General features: G+C 40.0%; 1 protein-coding gene across 2 annotated transcripts in view; it reads left to right on the top strand.

Annotated features, from left to right (window-relative positions):
- Positions 1 to 25148, top strand: part of SMAD4 (SMAD family member 4) — a 47045-nt gene extending 21897 nt beyond the window's left edge. Inside the window, exons 8-12 of one of the 2 annotated variants that reach the window (XR_007499583.1) lie at positions 6009 to 6192; positions 7359 to 7527; positions 22107 to 22245; positions 22684 to 22796; positions 23627 to 23737. Coding sequence is in view for 1 of the 2 variants with exons in the window: in XM_049781553.1 (XP_049637510.1) it covers positions 6009 to 6192; positions 7359 to 7527; positions 22107 to 22245; positions 23627 to 23838 (704 nt within the window). In the remaining variant the exon portion in view is untranslated. Of the gene's footprint in view, positions 1 to 6008; positions 6193 to 7358; positions 7528 to 22106; positions 22246 to 22683; positions 22797 to 23626 lie in introns of both variants that reach the window. The other variant, XM_049781553.1, reaches the window with a different exon arrangement.
- Positions 25149 to 25408: the final 260 nt, after the last annotated feature.

The following is a 25408-nucleotide window of genomic DNA, read 5'->3' as shown; positions in this document are numbered from 1 at the left end:
AAATTAATTTTGTAAAGACCTAATTTTGTAAATATAAACATGATTAGGGCTTTTTCCCTTCTTTATCTCTTTGTCATTTCTTTATCATTTGTTTTTCTTAGCTTAAATAAAATACTATTATGTAATTCAAATTACCACTTTAATTTGCCTAATTAAACTTGTTTTATTATGAAATATTTCAAACACCAGGATAGCATAGAATATAAAATCTAATAAATCTTAAGTATTCAGAGTTTAGTTCTGACCTTGTGTTCAGGAATCACTTTTTACAGAGCTTGGGGGCATATGCAATGCTGGGTATTGAACCTGGGTATGCTTAGTGCAGCGCTTCTCAAATAGTGGGGCGTGCCCCCCCCCCCCGGGGGGGGGCGTGTTTGACCTAAGCGAACACTGTCATAACAAGCTGCTAAGCCCCGTGTTTATGTCTCTATAAGTCTCTGGAGCCGAGAGTTGCTGTTTCCTGCTTCAAACCCCGCTTCGAAAAGCTACGCATTGCAAAACGTGCTCATTGTAGCCATTAATCCAGACATCATATCTGATTAAAAAGTCAGATCAAATTATTTTATATATTTTTGGTTTGCAGGTTAAAGTTTTTTTTAATAAAGATACTATTTAAAGTTGCGAGGGGGCGCAAAAAATGTTTTCTTCTTCCTAGGGGGGCATGACAGAAAATAATTGAGAAGCACTGGCTTAGTGCAAGGCAGCACTATCACTCCTGTACTACTTCTCTGGTGCCTTTTTAGTATTATTTTCTATATGCTATTTCTATATTTGTTGTGATTTTGTGAGGTCTTTTTAGAAGATTTTTATTGAAAAAAATAATATGCAAAAAAGTATATGAGCATTGATGCTTTCTACTGAATAAATTTAAGACATTATCTGTTCATCATCACCAGATTGAGAACTAAAACATTGTGGTCGCCCCCCATGATTGTCAGACCTTTCTACCCTATGCATTTTGTCTCAGCAAGAGACGTTTCCTTTATTCTCCTTCAAGAGATAGCCACTATCTGCACTCTACTCATCTCTCCTTTTAAGATGCTGTTATCTATGAGCAACTGACAGTGTTACTCCATTCATGCCTTCACCTACTTATTTTATCACATGCTCACCTATTATTTTGCAGGAAATTCTTAGAATTGTTTTATATATAGATATATAGTTCCAGTGAAGCTTCTTAGGGGGTCTGGTATATATATAGGTCAAATCTGGCAGTGCTTTGGCGCTGCTCCAGGCTCTACTTGGGGTATTTGCAATTTCCAGGATCCTTCCAGCATCATACATATACAGGGCAACTCCTGTACTATCTCCTGATACCTACTATAGAGATGCCATAATCATATAAAAATAATATTTTTGTGGTGTCAGGGATCAAACCCAGAACAACATGCATGCATGAAAGTGGTCTGCCTCTGAGCTAGATCCCTGGACCCCATTATCTCATTTTATGGTCTTTGGAGTTTTTTTTCCCCCAGGGGTAGGAATGCTTCCAAGCATGTTCAGGTGTCTCAGGACTCACAGATGATTGTAGGCCAGCCAGGCATGTGGTTCAATATACAAACCTCAGGATGCGATGCTGCCCAGGCTCTACATGATTACTTGGCTCACCCTGGGGGTGCTAAGGACTTCCAGAGCATATCCAGTGGTGTGCGGCTACCTCAGAGCTATACCTGACAGCTCTTGGGGGTGGGGGCCCCATGTGGTTTTGCGAACCATATTCACTGTACTGTCTCCTGGCCATAACTGTTATTTTAAAGGAAAACTTAACAGTTCACTAATACATTTATATATTGTTCTTAAACAGTTTTCTGTTATTATTTGTACTAGGTTCTAATTTTCAGTTGAATTTAAATTTTAGATTTATTATTAGTTTTTAAATTAAAAAATTTTAATTTTAAAAACATTGTGCCTGGATTTATCACTTGGTGGTAGAGCACATGCCTACTATGTGCAAAGCTTTGTTTGATCCCCATCATGGCATGCTCCCAACACTGCTGGGTGTGGCCCCTATGAGAAACATCAAATGGTAAATTTTTATAACTTCTCATATTTCAGCTTAAGAAATTTGAAGTGGGGCCCGGAGAGATAGCACAGCGGCATTTGCCTTGCAAGCAGCGGATCCAGGACCAAAGGTGGTTGGTTTGAATCCCGGTGTCCCATATGGTCCCCCGTGCCTGCCAGGAGCTATTTCTAAGCAGACAGCCAGGAGTAACCCCTGAGCATTGCCGGGTGTGGCCCAAAAACAAAAAAACAAACAAACAAAAAAAAAAACCAAGAAATTTGAAGTGTTTCTAATTTAAAAGACCATATTTCCTTATAGACCATGTCAGATTGTGTGAATCAGTTTTACTATGCTCACTAACAGTATTTGTGATGGCTTAATTTTTGCTGATTTTAAGAATACAAATATGAAGTTAGTTATCATTACCTTCATTTTTAAGAATTCAGATAGTTCTTTTTGTTTTTGTTTTTGGGTCACACCCGGCATTGCTCAGGGGTTACTCCTGGCTGTCTGCTCAGAAATAGCTTCTGGCAGGCACAGGGGACCACATGGGACACCGGGATTCGAACCAACCACCTTTGGTCCTGGCTCAGCTGCTTGCAAGGAAAACGCCGCTATGCTATCTCTCTGGACCCAGATTTTAGATAGTTCTTGACTTCTATGCTTTCTTTGACTTTGATAATTAGGTTGAAAAAATTTGTTGAAATGATTACACATTCATTTATTGTTCATGACTCTTTAATTCTGGTTTTTAATAAAACTGAGATGAATTCATCAAGTTAAATAGATACTGATTTTTTTTAAATCCCAGGATTTGGTAAGCAGGATTGATTAAAGGCATTATTCGTAACGGATTTGGACTGATTACTTAAAGATCTCTTCCATGTGTTCATAGTTTTTTGTTTTTATTGCCAAGACATTGAGTAATTACTGTCTTGTCTTAAGTAGCTTTTTGGTGTTAACGTCAGCCAATACCTGCCAGTTAGGTTTTCTGAAACTATTTGTTCATACATAATGTGGTGTCATTAATAATTCATTTAAAATAACTCCATAAATAAAATAGAATGGGCTTTTTAAGAAGGTGCTTTAATATATCACTTTAGGTTTATTAGATTTCATATTCTAACCATAACAAATATACTTAAAGGAATGTTTTGTCCTTTAGACTTACTTGATTTGGTTTGTGTAACAAGACATTTGAATATTTGTTTTTGAATCACTTCGTCTTCATGTGTTATTTTTTTCAAAACTTCACTGGAAAATTCTTTTTTGTTAACATAGACTTTTCAAGCATTATTTTATTTTGAGTACTGGGGATAGAATCTAAGTCCTCATATATACAAAGTTTATGATCGACCTTAGGTACATTCCTAGTTTGACTTGACTTCACAAGATTTGGCAGGCTGGTCTGTGGTCTCCCAAGTGAAACTTAGGAGGTCCAGGCCCCCACTGACCATTCTTGGCCAGTCAGGCCTTTGGATGGATCAGTGCAGGAGTCTGAGAATGAGAAGTTGTTTGGACACCTTGGTACTGGGGATTATTTAGGATACCCTGGTGGTACTTGGAACTTCCAGGGCTGCATCTATTGTGTCCAGGAATCAGTAGGTTGGGTCCCAGTCTGGCATGTGCCTTCTCTGCTGTAACACTATTCCCTAGTCCTTCAAGCTTAAAAAACAAATCAAAACATTTAAGCTGGGCCGGAGCTATACTATGGTGGTAGGAGGACATTCGCCTTGCATGTGGCCATCTCCTGCATCTCATAGAGTTCTCCCAAGCACTTCCAGGAGTAATTCTTGAGTGTGGAGCCAGGAGTAATTACCCCTGAACCTGAGTAGGCCCTAAAAGGAGAAACAAAATTTTTTAAAAAACACATTTTAAGCATCAGTCATACTTCTTTCTAACAAGTTTTTGGGGGATTAGAAAACATCTACTTTTAAGTCTTCCAGTTGTTTAAATTTTATTGCTTCAATTCTAGTTCAGCGTGGTTCACAAATAGCACATTTAGATGCAAGTAAATAATTATCAGCTGAAAACTATTTCTTAATTTCATTCTGTACTCAGTTCATTCTCTACGCAGTGGTGCTGGCCTTTCTTACAAGCTTCATTTTTGCTCCAAGACTGATGCTTCTGATTTCTACTCTGAATGTTCTGTTCATACATTTCACAAAGATAAGTTTTCCATTCTCACATTTTCAGACACACTCACTATAGTCCTCACAATCGTTTTCTGTTCTACCTTCGTTTTATTTTCTTCACAGTGTTGATCTTGTGCATTTTCCTACCTGCATATCTCAGGAGAATAGGGATATCTACCATACTATGAGTAGGAAGTACCTGGAAGATTTTTTAAGTATTCCATAAATATATCTTAGAATCAGTTAAATCGAAATCCAAATAATTTTAGTGAATACATACTGTAGATAATTGTTCTACTAAAACAACAATTAGAAATATTTCATCTACCCTGTTATTTTGCAGATCAAATTATGTAATGTTTCTCTTTCCCAGTTAATTATATTAAATCATTATTGCTATTCGTATTATACACTAAATACATATTCAGGATTATAATCATAGTAGCTAATCTGAATTGACATAAGTAAAAATATACTTGGAACAATTGACTTTTTGTTTAAGAGAAAATAAGAAGCCCTGCTCAGAGCATGTTTACTCTGGTCTGAGATGGCTGCCTTGTTCATGACCTTTCACTAATGGATAAAACATGCCACCGATTGATACTTTGGACACATCCTCAGCATACATCTCAGAGTAAGTGTGTTTTGAGGATATGAGATTATTTTTTAAAAAATCACTATTTAAACACTGTGATTTACAAAGTTGTTCTTAATACAGTTATTTCAGGCATTTGGTGTTCCAGCATCAACCCCACTCACTACCAGTGTGACCCTCTCTCCATCATGCCCCCTGTTTCCCAACCACCCCCCAACAAATTTATTTCAAATTACTGTTACAACACTACTTACATTTGTGATCGTTGTATCCACAGTGGTGTTACTCAAGCCAGAATTTACTGAGCTGATTGGTGCTGATTGAGCCTTCTGTGTTTTACTTGTTTTGCTCATTGAATTTAGTGGCCTTATATGAAACTTTTCTTCAAACTTGCTGTGCTTCTACTGGGCTGTCACGACTGTGAACTTTGGAGGGACTGTAAATACACTGCAGGAGCCGAGGAGCTGGGCCATTTCTATGTCAAGGATATTGGGTGTGACAACTGCCAGGCCTATCTGGAATGGAAGGGATTCTTCCTGCCCCCCACTCGAGAAAGCCAGTTTTCAGCCCAGTTGAGCTCCCTATGGTGATTTGGCGACTAGGTGGGGTTAAAATGTAAGAAAATACTACACAAAATTAAATGGAACTTGACAAAATGAAATTCTTTTTTTTTCTTTTTTTTGGTTTTTCGGGCCACACTTGTTTGATGCTCAGGGGTTACTCCTGGCTAAGCGCTCAGAAATTGCCCCTGGCTTGGGGGGACCATATGGGATGTCGGGGGATCTTTCCTTGGCTTAGTGCTTGCAAGGCAGACACTTTACCTCTAGCGCCACCTCGCTGGACCCAACAAAATGAAATTCTTTTTAGATTCTGATTACTTTATTCTTTAAATTCTCAGTTGACTGGGACCTCTGAGGTAAGAACCAAATTCCAGATTTTAAAAAGAAATCCTTCAGAAAATCCTTCAAAAACTATAAAGTGCTAGATACTGAGCTAAAAATCAAAGACTATCAAATTTAAGATAGTTCTTTCTCTATACAGTTTTTTAGGAAAACATTTTTTGAGGGACAGGGTATTTTGGGCCACACCCAGTGGTACCATGAGTAGACCATGCAGTGCCAGAGGTTGAGCCCAGGTCTTCTACATGGAAAGCATGTACTCAGCCCCATGAGCTATCTCTCTAGCTAAGAAAAGCTTTGTTTTATGTGGTGAAAGTGAAAAGCATTACACCTTTTTTTCAAGTGGCTGAATGTTCTCTCCCCTTTATCTCCTATAGCTCCTGAATATTGGTGTTCCATCGCTTACTTTGAAATGGATGTTCAGGTAGGAGAGACATTTAAGGTTCCTTCAAGCTGCCCTATTGTTACTGTTGATGGATACGTGGACCCTTCTGGAGGAGATCGCTTTTGCTTGGGTCAACTCTCCAATGTCCACAGGACAGAAGCCATTGAGAGAGCAAGGTATTGATTATATAGTGAGATAGTTATCTTAAAAATTGAATATAGCGTGCTGATTATTTTTAGTACAGATTATTTAAGTTTTTAATATAAAGGATAAGTTATCTTAATTCAAAATTTAGATACATTCCATTTTAATTGTAGGTGTTATTTGAAATAAAATCAAAAAATTTTCAAAAAGTCGTTTTCAAAAAGTGAGGTTTCTAAATTTGTATACAAACAAGATCATAGGGATCTAGTATGAAATTAAGTTTTATTTCTTATAAATCTAAAAATCTGTTTAAAGGGAAAGCAGTGAAGATAAATGTTTCTGAAAATTACAGTGTTGGAAAGCTGATAAAAGAAAAAATTTTAAGTAAATACTGATAAATTTTTATTTCTTAGTTAGAAGAGTTTAATTTGAAGTGATTTAGATGAAATATTACAGAAAAACACAATTTTAGGCATATACTTAATTTTAGGAAGTGTAGTACCAAAAAAATACATAACCAAGCACATGATCGTGGCTTGTATCATTGACTCTAGATGACCAAAAATTACTTTTTTCTGGTAGTGGGGGGGTGTCTTTTTAGGAGGTGGTTAGGGAACCCCCTGGGTTGCGCCTGATGATATTAAATCAGTCTGGCTGACTGGCTCAATGCTTAAACACTGCGATGTAGTCTTTACTGAACCCTGTGATGCTAATAGCCACTGGGGACACCCTGCAAATCTCAGGGGTCTCCAAGAATAGACCTGGCTATATTTGGGGGCACATGTGGTACCAGTGAGTGAACTTAGCACCTTCGAAGTACAAGGGGCTTTGAGTGAACTTGGGGCCTTGGGTATGCTCCTGATCCTTAAGCCATTCCTTGGCCCTTAAATTACCTACTCTATATGCCAGTGCTGTCTGTTTGAAAGAATTTTCTATGATGAATGAAATGGTAGCTACTGTACAGTGTCTATTACAGTAAGAGCTAGTTCTGAGCATTTAAAGTATGTTCCATGTGATTAAACTTTAATTTTAATCAATTAAATACTAAATCTAAATGTAGGTAATGGCTACTAATTTGGAAAGTGTGGTAAAGAAGGAAAATTGTGATGCTTTATATAATGATAAGATACATATTGCTGTTTTAATTGCTTTTTATTTTGAAGTCCTTATAAAATGTAATGTCATGTTTCTTTCGAAGGTTGCACATAGGCAAAGGTGTGCAGCTGGAGTGTAAAGGTGAAGGTGACGTGTGGGTTCGGTGCCTGAGTGACCATGCAGTCTTCGTGCAGAGCTACTACTTAGACAGGGAGGCGGGCCGTGCGCCGGGGGATGCTGTCCACAAGATCTACCCAAGTGCGTACATTAAGGTCAGTTGCCATCTTAATTGACTATATCATAGACTTAGAAGAGGAGTAGGAGAATTTCTCATCATATTATGTTTACCTATGCATTTATTATGATCAGTTAACCTGGTTTTGTGGTTACTTTTAAGTCCTATTGTTTTAAAAGCAAATTTGTAGGTTATTTTGCAGTAATACATAACACTTTTGAAAATACTGATTGACTTCACCAGATTTGTATTATTTTGATATAAAGTACTTCAAAACTTAGATTTTTGACACATCAGCCAGTCTTTGGGGTGTGTGTGTGTGTGTGTGTGTGTGTGTGAGTGTGTGTGTGTGTGTGTGTGTGTGTGTGTGTGTGTGTGTGTGTGTGTGTGTGTGTGTGTGTGTGTGTGTGTTGGAGTTTTTGGAGGTCAGGGGGTTGGCACAACTGGTGGTGCTCAGGTGTTACTTCTGGTTCTTCACTAAGGAACTAACTACTCCTGGTGGCTCAGGAGACAGTCTGGGATGCTAGGGATCAACCTGACTTGGCTCGTGGAAGAGAAATGTGGCTTATGCCCTGTATGATACCACTCCGGTCCCAGGACATCTCGTGTTAGTCTGGCATCTACATCTCAGAACTAGTTTTTAGCTTTAGGAGGTAAAGAAATTTTGTCTCTTGAGGAAATCGATTCCCAACCCCCAGCTATCCTCCTGGTCCAGTTCCTTTTGCATAGGGTTCTCCAATATTTACCTTTGCCATGGAGAATATTTAAATACTTAAGTGTACTTCTGAATTGTATGTCAAAGTACATTCATGCATTTTTAAGAGCAGTTGCCAGTTGTAGCCCTAAGAGAAACAGACTCTTTGGAATTCCTGTCTTTTTCTACTTTTTGTCTTAGTACTCCTTATTCTTCCTTGTTATTTGGTCCCTGTTCTCCAATCTCTCTTACTTATCCATCATCATTTGATCAGTGCATGAGTTGTTGCCATGCTCTGATAATTTTGAATAGTAATGCTATTGAATGCTAATGTTTAGGTCCATGTAAGTTTTACTTCAATAAATACATTTTTAAAATTATTTTATTGATAAAAAAGGGGGGGTTATTGTGGTCGAAGTGAATTACAATTCTTTCACAGTAATATTTAAGGTACATAGTGACAATGAGTGAGGGGCATTCTCACCACCAGTGTTGTCTTCCCTCCATCCCTGTTCCCAGCATGCATCCCACATCTCCCTCCTTTACCCCATAATGGTAGTACAACTGTTCCCCCCTTGTACAGCTTGTTGTAGATTGGGTATCAATTCTGTTATTGTGACTTTGGATTTGATATTCATATCTGATCAGTTTTTATTTCCACCAAATGAACATTCGACTCTGGTCTTGGTACCGTCGTGGGAAGGAAAAAAGGGGGGACAAAAAAAAAAGAGAAAAACTAGGAGTCCATCTAGGTGTTATAGATATCCATTTAGAGGAAAGAAGGGAAAAAAGAAGAAAAAGGTAGGAAAACAAAACAAAGCAGAAACAAAAGACAATAAGGGAGTATCAACAAAATTACAAAAAGAATAAACATGGGGCCAGAGAGATAGCACAGCGGTAAGGCGTTTGCCTTGCATGCAGAAGGACGGTGGTTTGAATCCTGGCATCCCATAGGGTCCCCTGAGCCTGCTGGGGGCGATTTCTGAGCATAAAGCCAGGAGTAACCCCTGAGTGCTGCCAGGTATGACCCAAAAAACAAAAAATAAAATAAATTTAAAAAAAGAATAAACAAAAGATAAACCAAAAGTCAAAACCATTAGCTACGGAAAACAACAACAACAAACAACAACAACAAAAACCCAGGCCAGCAACTTCTTAAACAAAGGGTTGTGTTTCTTCTTCTTTTTTTTTTTCCTTTGCATAGGCACGATAAATATTGGGGAAATTACAGCAGGAATTCCCTTTGCCTAAGAGATACAGGGTTTCACTGCCCTTGAAGCATACTGCCACGGGAACAACTACAGGCTCCATGCTCACTAAATTATACACCCCAAGGTCTTTTTATGGTGCTGGGAAACTTTCCACTCAGATGTAGGTGATGATATCCTGCCTCTGTTGCTGGAGATCTTGTTGTTTGCATAGGTCATAGGGTGAAGGCTAGGACAGAATTTTTCTGTATGGTTCTGGGAATTCTGTTCCATCACTGTTGTTGTAATCAGTTTTCTGTAATTATGGTCTTGATTATTATTCAGAACCTAGGACAGAGCCTCGGGTATAGTCTTTCAGCATGGTTCTAGAAGTTAGACCTCTGGAATTAGAGATCTTGGTTTTTGCACAAATTCTAGGCCGAGGCCTAGGCTAAGAACTTCCTCATTGATCCCTTGATATGTTCTATCCAGACCATATTTGTCAAAGTCAGTCTTCTATAGATAGCGATTTTGGTTTTTGCTTAGGGCTAAGGATGACATGTCTCCTGGTTGTATCATACTGTTAGGTGCTGAGATGGGGCAGTCCTCTCTTAGCTCAAGTTGTTGCCATTTTCTCATGTCAGGATGTCATGTGAAAATTGGGTGCAAGATGGGCTGGAGAGATAGCATGGTGGTAAGGTGTTTGCTTTGCATGCAGAAAGACGGTGGCTTGAATCCCAGCATCCCATATGGTCCCTGAGCCTGCCAGGGGTGATTTCTGGGTGTAGAGCCAGGAGTAGCCCCTGAGCGCTGCCAGGTGTGATCCAAAACTCAAAAAAAAAAAAAAAAAAAAGGCAAGCAATCAAAAAAACTGGTGCAAGTTGGTGCTGGGATGCCATTCAGAGTTTCCCCTGGAGGAGTTTGGTTCCTGGTGCTGTTGCTGGGACCTGTGTCGGTTCCACATCTGGGATGTAGGATTCTTCTGGGTTGTATGGTTGCTGCCCGCTCATGTGGAGTCTTGTTAAGTTGGATCTACATGACATATGCTTATTTATGGTGGGAGGCAATTCTGCATTTTAAAACATATGGGTTCTTATCCTTAATTGATAAGAACTTGTTTTATGCATAATATTTCCCTTTACTTAGAGTGCCTATGCAAAAGGGTATGGTGACATATTATATTGCTGGTCGATGTGGGGGTAAGAATGATAGTCTGCACAATCTCTGTGCCCTGGTTTTGACCTGAGCTTTTATTCCAGGCAAGACTTTTCTTGTAGGTTTTCGTACCAAGCAGTATTAAAACAGGTGAGTTTGGAGAGAGAGAGAAGAAAAAAGAAATTATATCTATATATAGATATATAATAGAAGAAATAAATAAAAATACATTTAAAAATGGCATTAAAGAAAAATGCTGTTTATGGGGTTGACTTACTTTTGGGAATAAACAGAGTAGGAGGTATTATTATAGAGGTATTAAACCCATAAAGGGAATATAGGTTTCCCCATTGAGTCTTTTGAGATATTCTTGTGGTGGGTGGAATCCAGGGCATTTTTTTTTTCATCACACATCGTGTCTTGTTGAGTTTGTGAAATTATTTGTTTGAATAAATACTTTTTGAGTTAAATTGCTAGATCTAAAGATTAATCCAATTTTTCTGCCCCCCCTTTTAAAATTTTTTTTGGGGGGGGGGGCCACACATGGTGACACTTAGGGGTTACTCCTGGCTATGTGCTCAGAAATCGCCCTGGCTTTGGGGGACCATATGGGATGCCAGGAATCAAACCAAGGTTCATCTAGGTCAGCCACGTGCAAGGCAAATACCCTACCGCTGTGGTATTGCTGCGGACCCCTTTTTGCCTCTCTTAAAAAATTTTTGTTCAGTTTTGTTTTGGGGCCACACCTGGCTAAGCTTGGGTTACTTCTGACTCTTCACTGGTGGTTCTTGGGACCATATGGATGCCAGGGAATCAAGTATGGGTTGGTTGTGTGCAAGACAGACACCCTACCTGTTGTATTGTCACTCTGGGCTCTAGAATTATCACTTAAAAAAAACTTTACTGTAGTTAAAGTTTTGAAATTTTGAGGTATGAGTTCTGTAACTATTCTTTAACTGGGGTATGTATTTACTTACAAATGTCATGATTTGGTTTGGAAGATAGCTTATTTTAATCACTTGTGATTGAGGCAAAGGAAAGATTATGCATACTAGTCATTCATTTTGACTTGAAGTATTTAGTTGTGTAATTGGAACATCAGAGTACTGCTATGTACTATATGTCATAATATTTATGAATGCACCAGATTTGGGCTAGTACTTTAAAAAGTACAATCTTACTTAATTCTATTTCTTTCACTGTCAGATTAATGCCAGTAGCATTTCTCTTTTGATATAGACCACCTGATAAAGGCTTCCCCAAGGTCTGAGAAAAGTCATTTCTTAAAAAAAAGAAAATTAATAGATAGAGTAAATAGAGTCAGAGTAATAGTATAGCAAGTAGGGGGTTTGCCTTGCATGAGATCCACTTGTTTTGATCCCTGGCATTTCATATGGTCTCCTTTGCACAACCATAAGTAATTCCTAAGTGTAGAGTCAGTAGGAAGCCCTGAATGGATAGATTTTTTTATAACCATCTCAGGCTTTTGTCATTAGTGGTAAAAGTATTGGGATGTACAGTTCTTCGTACAAACCTCGTTATATCCTAAATGAGGTTATTAGCATTTTCTACATTTGTTAATTTTGTATGTACAGTTTAGATTGTTGGGTTTTATTTCTCCAGTGATATTAGAGGGAGAATTGTAGTCAGGTGACATGAATGCAAGCAGGAGTGCCCATACATCAGGAATGTAAACACATTATCTCTCCTTTTAAAATAAGAAAAAACAGCTTCCTTTCTTGATCTGGAGGCTAGCTCTAGCCGGCATGGGGTATGGGGAGTTCCCAGGTCAAAGGCTCTCTTCCTAGCTTGGGCGTGCTGAGAGCCTTGGTAGGCCCCCAGCCGTCCCCTCTCCTGCCCTCCGGCCTCCAGGCCTTCCTGGGGTGGCAGCCCAGGCAGCCAGACAAGATGGGTGTCGGGTGGTCCCTCCTGGAGGGTCCCAAGCTTTCCCCGCCCTTCCCCCAGTGGAGAGGGGTGAGGGCACAGGGAGGAGGGCGGGCAGATCCTGGCTTCCCGTTCTCTACTGAATCCTTTCTTGATCTGGAGGCTAGCTCTAGCTGGCATGGGGTCTGGGGAGACCCCAGGTCGAAGGCCTTCTCCCTAGCTTGGGGATGCGGGGAGCCTTGGTAGGCCCCCAGCCGTCCCCTCTCCTGCCCCCCCCCCCCGGCCTCCAGACCTTCCCTGGGAGCCAGCCCAGGCAGCCAGAAAAGGTGGGTCCAAACTTGGGGGATGCTGAGAGCTGCTCATTTTCACTAAGGCAGTCTCTGGCAATTTCTTATATGTTCAACACCGTGCCGGGGCGATCACACAGTATATATTAATAGTATTTCTTATCCTTAAGTTATGTTTTGTGTATGCAGAATGTCCATCTTGTATTCTGCCCCTTTGCACACTCCTGTAAAGCTCATTTTTTTTTTTTTTTTTTTTTTGGTTTTTGGGTCTCACCCGGCAGTGCTCAGGAGTTACTCCTGGCTCCATGCTCAGAAGTCGCTCCTGGCGAGCACGGGGGACCATATGGGACGCCGGGATTCGAACCGATGACCTTTTGCATGAGAGGCAAACGCCTTACCTCCATGCTATCTCTCCGGCCCCTGTAAAGCTCATTTTTATTCCTTAACTCTCTCACCCCCAAGCATCAGTACCCCCCATTTACCCTTTTTACCTTCAGTACTGCACAGTCCTAATCACAGACCAAAGTGGTGCACTGGATTTAACAACCCCCAACTATTTCAAAAGACATACAATGGACACGTACGGCTTTTGAGTATTTTTTGTCTATTTTCTTTGACAGCTATAACTCTTAATATTTGCTTATACAGTGACTATTTTCCCCACTTTTTATCTTTTCTTCTCTTTGTGAGCTTTTCAATAAGGAATTTTTGGTGTAAGAGTCCCTCAGTTTAATGCTTATATCTGAACCATGTCATGGAGACTTGTTCTTGCAGCCCCCATATTTGGCCTATAATGCCATGTGGCATTGTTCCTTGTTTGCTTAGGCACATTAAAATGGAAAAATACTATACATACAAATAAATTCTTATCTAATAAAGATAGGAACACACAAATATTGTAGTGCAGTGGGTCCTTATACCCTGAACAGTGACATAATGACCTGGCACAGGGCCTCAGAAGAATGGGCATTCTCCATTCACCCCTAAGCCAGGGAAGCTATCTATGAAACATCCGAGGTCATTTATAACATCACCTGAAAGCAATCCTCTACCAGAGAAGAACCTACCACTGCTCTGACTTTGACCTGCTCAAAAGAGACTTCCCTCAACACTAAGAAGACTTGACAACAATGATCTGCTTACAGGACAGGGATCTCTGCATTGCCCTTTTATTGTGAGGTGAAACTAGAGGACGCTCTACACCATCCTGCCTTCAATTTAGGATATGCAGATTCCAGGATCTTTAAATCAGAAACATGATACCAACAACAGAGACTGTGAAAAATAAAAGTGTATTGGCACTACAGACAGTGACTTGGATTGGACAAACTAGTTTGCCTGGAGCCTAGAGATGGTCTTATGGCAGGAAAATTCAGGGGTAGGGTCTCCTTATATTTAGGCCAAGGCTTTTCCTGTCCATGTCCGTCATATTTTGGTGGGCCTATGCAAACAACAATTGCCACTCTAACATTTTTATGGTGCTCCTTTGATTCTAATCCTTAAAAAAAACCACTTAAACTTTTGAGGTTAACTTAAACTAATATGCATGTGCAAGGAAATGTAAGAAAATACTATGCCTTCAATGTTTAAAGAGTTACATAAGTTTATGGCCTTAGATTGCTTTGTGTACTGCTGAGAAATGTTATAATGCACTACAATCTGGGGACTTGAGGGACAAAGTAATTGTACATGGGTTCTATTTTATTTTTCTTAATGTTCTTTGGCTGAAAGTTCAAAATTAAGGTATCAGCAAGGGGATTTCTTCTAAGAATTCTGTTTATGGGTGATTGTCCTTCCACTGTAACTTTACCTTGTCCTCTTTCTTTCCATCTTTGTCCTCATAATTAAAAATAAAAAGAATAAATTCTTAAAAATAAAATAAAATAAAATAAAATAAGGAAAACAACTTTGGAAAGCTATTCCCCCCACCCCCGAAAGCTTTTTTTTTTTTTTTTTTTTTTTTTTTTTTTTTTAGCTTTATAAACCAAAAATCTGTTACTAAATTGTGTCTTTCTTCTTTGGAAGATATTTTATTTTTTTCCTGTTTTTCATGGCACATGAGGTGAATCATCTTATGTTCATGAGAATCTAAAGAACTGAAATGTTATTTTTCAGGTTTTAAGTGAAGTAGATGTGTAGTTCTTTCTAAGAGGTCTTGGGCCAGAGAGATAGCATGGCGGTAAGCCGTTTGCCTTGCATGCAGAATGACGGTGATTCGAATCCTGGCTTCCCATGTGGAGTGATTTCTGAGCATAGAGCCAGGAGTAACTCCTGAGCGCTGTGGGTGTGACCCCAAACCCCCCCCCCCCCAAAAAAAAAAAGACCTAAGAGATTTTGTTTTTTATCTTTTAAAAGTTAGATGTTTTGTGTTTCTTAGTACAAAGGCTTTTTGTTTTTGTTTGTTTGGGGCCACACCCAACATACCTCAGGGGTTATTTCTAGATTCCCACTCAGAAATTATTCCTGGTGGGCTCAGGACACCCTATGGGATGCCAGAGATTGGAACTGGGTGCAAGGCAAATGCTCTACCTTCTGCTCAGGCCTGCACTCTGGCTTTTTAATGATTGTGTTGAGGTATGACTCACAGACTCTCCATTTAAAGTATATAATTTATGACTGGGTAGATAGGACAGTGGCTATGGCATTCTCTTTTGCACACTACTGGTCCTGTTTGATCCCTGGCATCCCACAAGTAGTATCCCTGAACCAAAGCCAAAAACAAACCCCAAGCACTGTGGGATGTGACTTAAAGAACAAAACAAAAAATACTAAAGCGTGGAATTCAGAGATTCTCTGTATATGCACAGGTTGTACACCATTACAGTTTTACAATATTTTATCACCTCAAATAAGAATTCTTGTATCCTTCGTTTAACTATTAAACTCTCACCATATTTTTTAGCCTTAGACAACCTCTGGTCTATTTTCTTTCTCTATATTTGCCAGTTTGGTATATTTTATATAATTGTGTTATATAAAGTGGTCTTCTGTGACTTCTTTCTAAGCATAATGTTTTCAAACTTCATTTCTGAGAGCTGAGCCAGGAGCAATCTCAAAGTGCCTCCGGGTGTTGCACAATAACAACAAAAAAATGTGGGCCAGAGAAATAGCACAGCAGTCAGGTGTTTGCCTTGCACAGTGCTGATCCAGGGATCCTGATCCAGGATGGATGGTGGTTCACATCCTGGCATCCCATATGGACCCCCACACCAGGAGCAATTTCTGAGCACAGAGCCAGGAGTAACACCTGAGCAATGCTGAGTGTGAACCAAAAACAAACAAATAAACAAAAAAGTGTGTGTATATATTTTTTATTTTTTATTTTTTTTTTTTTTTTTTTTTTTTTTGGTTTTTTGGGTCACACCCGGCGGTGCTCAGGGGTTACTCCTGGCTGTCTGCTCAGAAATAGCTCCTGGCAGGCTCAGGGGACCATATGGGACACCGGGATTCGAACCAACCACCTTTGGTCCTGGATCGGCTGCTTGCAAGGCAAACACCGCTGTGCTATCTCTCCGGGCCCTATATTTTTTATTTTTAAAAAGATGTATATCTATCTTTAAAAAGCCAACAATATGGGGCTGGAGCTATAGCGTAGTGGTAGGGATGGACCTGGGTTTGATGATCCCCAGCGTCCCATATGGTACCCTGAGCCTGCCAGGAGTGATATTTGAGCATAGAGCCAGGAGTGGCCCCTGAGTATTTTTGGGTGTGCCCCCCCAAAACAATAAGAAAATAACTTCTTTTTTTTTTTTTTTTTTTTTTTTTTGGTTTTTGGGCCACACCCGGTGGTGCTCAGGGGTTACTCCTGGCTGTCTGCTCAGAAATAGCTCCTGGCAGGCACGGGGAACCATATGGGACACCGGGATTCGAACCAACCACCTTAGGTCCTGGATCGGCTGCTTGCAAGGCAAACACCGCTGTGCTATCTCTCCGGGCCCGAAAATAACTTTATTAAAGATGGGAAAGACCCTGAATAGATTCCTCAGCAAAGAAACTGTATGAGTTCAGTGGGTTAAACATATGAAAAAGCTGTTTGAGGGGGCGGAGAGATAGCACAGTGGTAGGGTGTTTGCATGCAGCCAACCCAGGACAGACCTGGGTTCGATCCTGGCATCCCATATGGTCTGACATCCCCCAAGCCTGACAGGAGTGATTTCTGAGCCAAGAGTAAACCCCTGAGTACCACAGGGTGTGGCCCCAAAACCAAAAACAAACAAATGTGTCTGGCAGTTTATGTGACGATGAAATATGACTATAAATTAAAATAGCAAAGATCTCACAGCAATGATGTCACTGGTAGAATAAAATCCCAAACAGTAGCAACACTAAGTGCTGGTGAGGATGTGAATAACAGGAACTCTACTTTCATTGCTGGAGGGAGTATAAAATGGCTGCAGCTGCTTTGAAAGATCTGAGAGTTCTTACATGAAAAAGCATAGTGTTATCTAGTAGTCATGCTATCAAATGAATTAAAATTTTAAGTCCAGTAGAGATTTTTTCATGAATATTTTATAGCAGCTTTATTATGATTGCCAAATCTTGGAAGGAAACCATATATCCTTCAGTGGATGATTAGATAAACTGGAATATATTTCAGTGCTAAAAAATAACATAGGGCGGGGCCGGGCGGTGGCGCTAAAGGTAAGGTGCCTGCCTTGTCTGCCTTGGACGGACCGCGGTTCGATTCCCCGGTGTCCCATATGGTCCCCCAAGCCAGGAGCAACTTCTGAGCGCATAGCCAGGAGTAACCCCTGAGCGTTACCGGGTGTGGCCCAAAAACAAAAACAAAAACAAACAAACAAAAATAACATATAGTACAGTAGGTAGGGCACTTGCCTTGCATGCAGCCCACTCAGGTTTGTCTAGAGCCTGGAGTGATTCCTGAGCACAGAACCCTGAGCACTGTGGGTGTGACCCCAAAACCAAATAAGTGAAGTAACAAGTCATGAAAAGAGGAATTTTGGGGCCTGAGCAGTAGGGCATTTGCCTTGCATGCGGTTGACCCAGGATGGACCTCGGTTCAATCCCCAGCATCCCATATGGTCCCACAAGCCAGGAGTGATTTCTGAGCACATAGTCAGGAGTAACCCCTGAGCGTCACTGGGTGTGGCCCAAAAACCAAAACCATAAAAAAAAAAAAAGAAAGAAAGAAAAAGAAAAGAGGGATTTTGAATGTGCATAGTAAGAGAAAAGTTAGTCTGAAAAGGTTACATAGAGTGTGCTTACATTATTTGACATTCTGGAAAAGAACGTCCATGGTTTTTGGTTTTTGTTTATTTGTTTGTTTTGGTTTTGGTTTTTGGGTCACACCCGGCAGTGTTCAGGGGTAACTCCTGGCTCTATGCTCAGAAATAGTTCCTGACAGGCTCGGGGGACCATATGGGATGCCAGGATTTGAACCACTGCCCTTCAGCGCCTAAGGCAAACGCCTTACTGCTGTGCTATCTCTCTGGCCCACATCCATGGTTTTATTGAGAGTCTACTCATTACTAAGATAAGTGATGTCCAGGGATAAGGGAGGAGAAGGGTGCATAGGCAGAGCACATAGGATTTTTTTTTGCTTTTTTAGTTTTTGTTTTTATTTTGGGGCTATACCCAGTGCTACTCGGATTGCTTCTGGCTCTGCAGTCAGTAATTACTCCTGGTGGTGCTTGGGGGACCATATGGGATGCTGGGGATTGAAGTCAGTCAGCTGCATATAAGGCAAACACCATACCCACTGTGGTAGAGCTCCAGCCCCAAAGCTCAGAGGATCTTTTAAGGCTGTGAAGTAATTCTCTATAGTTCTACAAGTTGCATATGTTATTACATAATTACTCAAATTCAGAGAACATGCAAACCCAAGAGTGAAACCTAATGTAAATTGTGGAATTCAGTGAATCAGCCCTTTTTGATGGTAACGAATGTGCCAACTTAGTAAGGGACGTTACTAGAGGTGTTATTTATATAGGGCAGGGAACTAACTCTACTTTCTGCTCAGTTTCACCTGGAACCCTAAAGCTACTCTTCAAATGTAATTTGTTTTCTTCCCAGAAAACAAAGGTTTCAGGTTTGTGTTTTGATAGTTATGGTCTTTTACAAGATAAAACATAGCCCAATGTACTCAAGTGTCTTCTTGGGAAATCTTAAGAAAATAATGGTTTCTTCCACCATTGGAAGATTTCTGATTTCCAGACCCGGCTTTCTCATGCTTTCTGTCATAAAGACTTTAAGACTAATAGTTTGGCCTTGTAACACATTCATATATGTTCGACAAAGTTCTGACTTCTCCCTTTTTTTCACTGATGTGAATTAGAAAAACTTGAAAACATAGCAAAGAAGAATGTCATTTACTATTTGGAGAAAAATCTTTGTCTTGTTACATTGTCTTTGGTTTAGGTCATCTCCAGTGGTGTTGAGGGCCACCAGGCTACACTGGCTGTCCTGGAGGCCATACAGCATTGGAGATTGAATCCAGGGGTCTTGTGCATGCCCAGTATGTGCTCAAACCATTTGAACTATCCTCCCCACCTCAAGATTTCTTGTTTTTCATTGCTATATATCTTATAGTTTTGTAAATACCATGGTCAGAATATTCTCATTTTCCAAATTTGCTTAATTTGAAAATTGATGGCATGGGTGCTAAGTTTTCTGTTATAAGATGGTATGTTATACAATCTTAGATTTTTTGGGGGGGGGATGGGCACACCCAGCTGTGCTCAGGGGTAGAGGTTGTTCTCAGGGAGACTCAGCAGTGCTAGGGATTGAACCTGGGTCCTCCTGCATATAAAATATGTGACTATTGAGCCATCTTTCCACCTACACTCTTTGATGTTCTTGTATTGTCCAGGATAATTATACTTCTAATATTTTAGCTTTGTGCCTAATCAGATTTTAGGGGCATGGGATGAGGGTCCTCCAAAATGCTTAGGGAATCTAGAGGCTCCTTAAGGTGATGCTCTTCTAGCTGGGCCTGTGATTCAAAGAGAACCTAAAGGTGTGGTGTTGCTCAGACTCTGTGGTACCTGGGAGCACCCAAGCACCCCACAGGGCTCCACAGTGATGCTTGGGGGACCTTGTAGTATTAGGGTTCTATCCTGGAGTTGACAATGTATAAGGCAAGCACCCCAGAATCTTTCCTTGTACTGTCTCTCTGGTCCCAGAATGTTTTTTTTTTTTACATTTACTCTTAAGTACGGCCATAGTCACATGATTCAGAAATGAATAATGAATAGTAAAGTTTGTACTGAGTAGTCTTATTTCCTCGCTGTTCTTCTGCATATCCTTTACAGGCATCTATGTTGTCTTCTTACTGCTTTTAAAAAAGTAAAAATATTGGGTCATGGTTGTGCTTCTTGGGAAATTAATGCCTTGCATGCCTGAGACCAAGCCTCAGTTCCCAGCACTGAGGGGGGAAAAGAAAAAAAAAATCAAATACATTATATTTAGGAAGTTATTTTTTCCAAGAAAAAAAAAAAAGATATGGTGGTTTTTTCATCTATGATTTGTTGCTTACTGAAAGAACATTTATCAGGGCCAGAGAGCACAGTGGTAGGGCGTTTGCCTTGCACGCAGCCAATACAGGACAGAACGTGGTTCAAATCCTGGCATCCCCCATGCCTGCCAGGAGCGATTTCTGAGCACAGAGCCGGGGTAACCCCTGAGCACTGCCAGGTGTGACACCCACCCCCAAAAGAACATGTATTATGTTTATGAAGATAAGGATAAAAGTAGCAAGTCCCTTCCTTATTATTTCAGCCTTTGATATGGTTCTTGATCCTGAAAGGTAAATAGATACTGGAGGACAAGTAACATTTGCCGACAGTTTCCTGTTGGTTTATAATATCCCTATGAAAAGTCAGTACACTTGGCGTTCTCTCTTTATAGAATTAAAATAATAAGCGTTGGGGCCGGAGAGATAGCATGGAGGTAAGGCGTTTGCCTCTCATGCAGGAGGTCATCGGTTCGAATCCCGGCGTCCCATATATGGTCCTCCCGTGCCTGCCAGGAGCAATTTCTGAGCCTGGAGCCAGGAATAACCCCTGAGCACTGCCGGGTGTGACCCAAAAACCACAAAAAAAAAAAAAAAAAAAAAAAATAATAAGCGTTAACTTTTAAATATAATCATTAAAAATAATCGTTAACTTTTCTCCGATATCCAGTGTAGTTAAGGAACTTAGCCATTGTAATTAGTGACAGTAAATGTGGGTATTTAGACTGTCTCAGTAATAGGATTTAAAACTAGGTTAATTAATTTTTTAAAAATATTAGCATTTGGGAATGTACAGAAAAGAAAGAAATCTATTTAGAGAAATCCCATATACCCAGTAAATTTAATAGTCATTAAGATTCTACATTTGCTTGATCTTTTTCTACTTTGTTTCTTAAATTATTTATTTTTTATTGTTCTGGTTTTTGGGTCACACCTGGCAGTGTTCAGGGGTTACTCCTAGCTCTATTCAGAAATCGCTCCTGGCAGGCTCGGGGGACCATACGGGGTGCCGGTATTCAAACCATTGTCCATTTGCATGCATGTCCCACCTCCGTGCTATCTCTCCAGCCCCTTTTTCTTAAATATTTTATAGCAAGTTTGAGATACCATTTTTTGTTCTATTCACTGAAGTAAATGTTCTTTTATTGTGACTGCTATTTATTATTTCTCCAAATAGCTAGAATGATAAAAGAAATTGGCTGTATAATCAAGATGATCAGCTGAGTTTAACGCTCAGCTATTGCATTACAGTATTTTCTCTCTCTCTTTTTTTTTTCCCCTGATTTTTGGGTCACACCCTACAGCGCTCAGGGGTCACTCCTAGTTCTAAGCTCAGAAATCGCTCCTGGTAGGCTCAGGGGACCATATAGGGTGCTAGGATTTGAACCACAGTCCTTCTGCATGCAAGGCAAACACCCTACCTTTATGCTATCTCTCCAGCCCCAGTATTTTCTCTTTTTGAGGGCATCAGACCCAGTAGTGTTCAGGGGCTACTCCTGGCTCTACACACAGAATCACTCCTAGTGGTGCTTGGAGGACCAATGATATGGGGTCCTGAGATTGAAACTTGGTCAGCTGCATGCAAGACAAGTACCCTAGCTGCTGTGTTATGGCTGTAAAAGCCCCAGATTAATTGGTGCATAGAAGGGTAAGATTTTTCACAAGGGCAATACCAGCGAATTCACACTGACTTCAGTAAAGGATGCCGAAGCAAGCATGTAGCAGCCAGAGCTGCTTTGATAGCAGGGGGCCTCTTTATGAGCTCTAGGCCATCTTTCTGAGCCACCAATCACAGTCTACATGAAAGTCAACTGAAATTTTGTATTGATTCTTCTAAGAGCTAGTTGGCGCTATGACTCATCAATAAACAACATTGCTTCTTAAGGTATGGAATCTTTCCTGATGGACTCTTAGCATTAAAGTTACCTTTCTTTAAAGGTCTTTGATCTGCGTCAGTGTCACCGTCAAATGCAGCAGCAGGCGGCCACCGCACAGGCTGCAGCAGCTGCGCAGGCTGCAGCAGTGGCAGGGAACATCCCTGGCCCCGGGTCAGTAGGTGGAATAGCCCCGGCCATCAGTAAGTACGCTTTCATTCTCCAGCAAGTGGTCATTTTAGATGGACTCGCTCAGTGATTAGTCACTCCAAGCTACCATAGAAATTACTTTTTTTAAAAAAAACTGGGATGTTAACATTTTTGAATTTGTAAAAACTGTTTTGTATGAGTCCCCCTTTGTCTTGGACCTTGTTTTTCCATTTGTTTTGTATCAAAAAGGGAGTATGGGATAACAGCCAGGGTGGGTTATGGTCACCTTTGTGCTTGGCTTTATTTTAGAAAGAGTATATACTTCAATTTCAGAAATAGGCACCTTTCCAGTTTTTTGTAATGTATGCTAAGCATGGAGAGAAAGATTAAGTGAGGGTGGTATTTTGATAACTTGTAGACTTTTTTTTAATTTTAGGGTAAAATTGAACTGTGTGCCAGGTTTCACACTGATGGGGAATTTTTTACCGCAGAGTTAAACTCCTGACTATAGACTTTTATGATGGAAACACGTGGCACCCATCTTCCACGTCTGAAGGCATAACTAGTGATTCATTCAACCCCTGTTCTTAACCTCTTCAGTGTGGTAAGCAAATCACACTGGCTAAGAAAACTGCAGTGGCCCTGCAGGTTTCTCTACAGTACATGCAAATTCCTCCCATTAGTGTCATTGTAATTGATGTAGATTGACTATATAACTGTATGTTCTGACTGGAAAGTTAGATGCAGTGCAGAGTCTTCATTGTGACTTATGTTCAGGAGTTGGCAATTCAGAGATAGTTAAGATGTATTTATTTAGAGAATTTGACATTTTTTTTTTACAGTCCAGACATCTAAACTGTTAATTTGTTAGTTTTGATGTTATAAACCTATTTTTACAAAGAAGCCAAACTATTGTTAGTTTCTTGTTCTCATCTATTGTCACCATTGGGTAGTTTCATATTATGTCTGTTATGTTGTGAAACTGAGAGACAGACATCAGCTGGGTCATCCATGGAATCTTAGGAGAGCCAGGCTATCAAGCATGTCTTATCTGAACCAGAGTGTGGACACAGACAGTAAGGTTCCTAGATCCAGTCTGTGAATTTGCACTACCTCTTAATAACGGATTGTTGTTTTTCCTTAATCCCCTCTCCTCCACTTCTAAACAGAACGGGGGAGGGGTGGGGTGGTGGTGGTGGTGGTTTGTGCCCATTTAGTTTATAACTGATGGTAGCTAAAAGACCCAAGCAGATTGTCTTAACTACATTTTCGGTCCCTGTTGAAAAAGTTTAGATCTGCACTTCTTGGCACATTGACAGAAATGTATATGCTGAGGAGAATGAATGGAAAGAGCGGCTCACTTTAATGTAAAACTAGGAAGGACAGAGAGAGATGAGCTTGTCCACCTGACCTCTTTCAAATCTTTTCTGTTAGGCTTGTCAGCTGCAGCCGGAATTGGTGTTGATGACCTACGCCGTTTATGCATACTCCGGATGAGTTTTGTGAAAGGTTGGGGACCGGATTACCCAAGACAGAGCATTAAAGAAACTCCTTGCTGGATTGAGATTCACTTGCACCGGGCCCTGCAGCTTCTCGATGAAGTTCTTCACACCATGCCTATTGCCGACCCACAGCCTTTAGACTGAGGTCTTCCTGTCAAGCCCTTCATGTGACTAGGGTGGTGGACTGACTACACAGTACAATCCTGTTTATTATCTGGAGATGTATTTCACTTTTGTTCTGCTTTATCTTTTCATAAAGGGTTGAAAGATATGTTTGCTACCTTGCTCCTAGCAGACAGAAACTGGATTAAAACTTTATTTTTTCCTATGTAGAACTTTTCAAGCATGGCTCAAAGCTTGAAAATCAGGAAAAACACATTCTTATAAAATCTTCACCAGTTACGAATGAAGGAATCATCCCAATGCTGGAAATTTTAGCCCTTTTAAAACATCTTAGAGTCTTTTATAATGCAGAACATCAACATGTGTGTTATTCTACAGAATAAACTCAATATTGGTGATTTTAAAGGCAGAGGAGTTCTCAAAGTTAATTCACCTCTTATTTTGTGTGCAAGTTGTTACTGTTGAACATACTTTCCTCCAAAATATTGTGCCATGCGGGTGAGTTAATTTTACCAAGAGCAACTTTACTCTGTGTTTAAAAATAAGATAGTGATGTATTATAACCTTTTATCCAAAATATTTTTTTGCAAGTTGAACTAGTGAAGATTTCAATTCAGATTGTCTTACGACCTCAATTTTATTCTCGTCAAGACAAAACACTAATCTCTGTGTATAGTGAGAAATTCCTAAAAATGACCTGACCAAAATAAAGTATCATTTAAAATTACATTTGGAGAATGATCAAGAAATATATTTCACCCTGTTAAACATATGTATTTTCTATTTCTAGGCATAATGCCGGTTACCATGAAGCCTAGAAGAATTTCTTTTCTTCATTAATTCATAGGGAAAGGTTTTGTATTTTTAAAAACACTAAAAGCAGTGCCACTCCACCTAGTATCTCACTGCTCTGCAAAAGTGGCAATGCTTTAAACTAAATAACGAGTATTTTGGAAACTGCTAAATTCTATGTTAAATACTGTGCAGAATAATGGAACCATTACAGTTCATAATAGGTAGTTTAAATATTTTTGTACTTGATTTGATGTGTGACTTTTTTTTTCGTATACTGTTTAAATCATGTATGTTTTGACATTGTTTAAAATTCAGTTTTTGTATCTTGGGGCAAGACCGCAAACTTTTTTATACCTTTTGGTTATTCGAAGCCCTTTTGCCCATCTATGAGCATATCAGTTTGGCAGTGAGTGACTTTGTAAAGAAAACTTCCGTAGAAAAATCGCAAATGTATTGACTGTATCAAGATACGATATGTATGCTTTTTACTTAGCCAGTAGCTTAAATAAAACTGAGTCTCAACATTCGAAGTTGAATTCTAGGTTTGATTTTTAAGTTTTTTTCCCCTGCACTTTTATATCCAACCTCAGTGGCAAGGCACCTTCAGCCGAATGACAGGCAGCAGCAGGACTCTTGGGCGGCTTTGGTCTCGCCAACCTTCTCCCGGGACTGTTCCAGGGACATTGGCTATCAGTGGAGAGCAGGTTATCTTTTTAACTTTTGTTTTACGTTAGCGAAATTAGGCCTGGTTACATAGGAGAAATAGTGTGAAGTAAATCCAGGATCATCTTTCAGA

Source organism: Suncus etruscus, chromosome 10 (assembly GCF_024139225.1).
Source record: "Suncus etruscus isolate mSunEtr1 chromosome 10, mSunEtr1.pri.cur, whole genome shotgun sequence".
Taxonomy (NCBI): Eukaryota; Metazoa; Chordata; class Mammalia; order Eulipotyphla; family Soricidae; genus Suncus; species Suncus etruscus.
The sequence above is the reverse complement of the archived record's forward strand: the minus strand, read 5'-3'. Positions and strand labels throughout refer to the sequence as shown.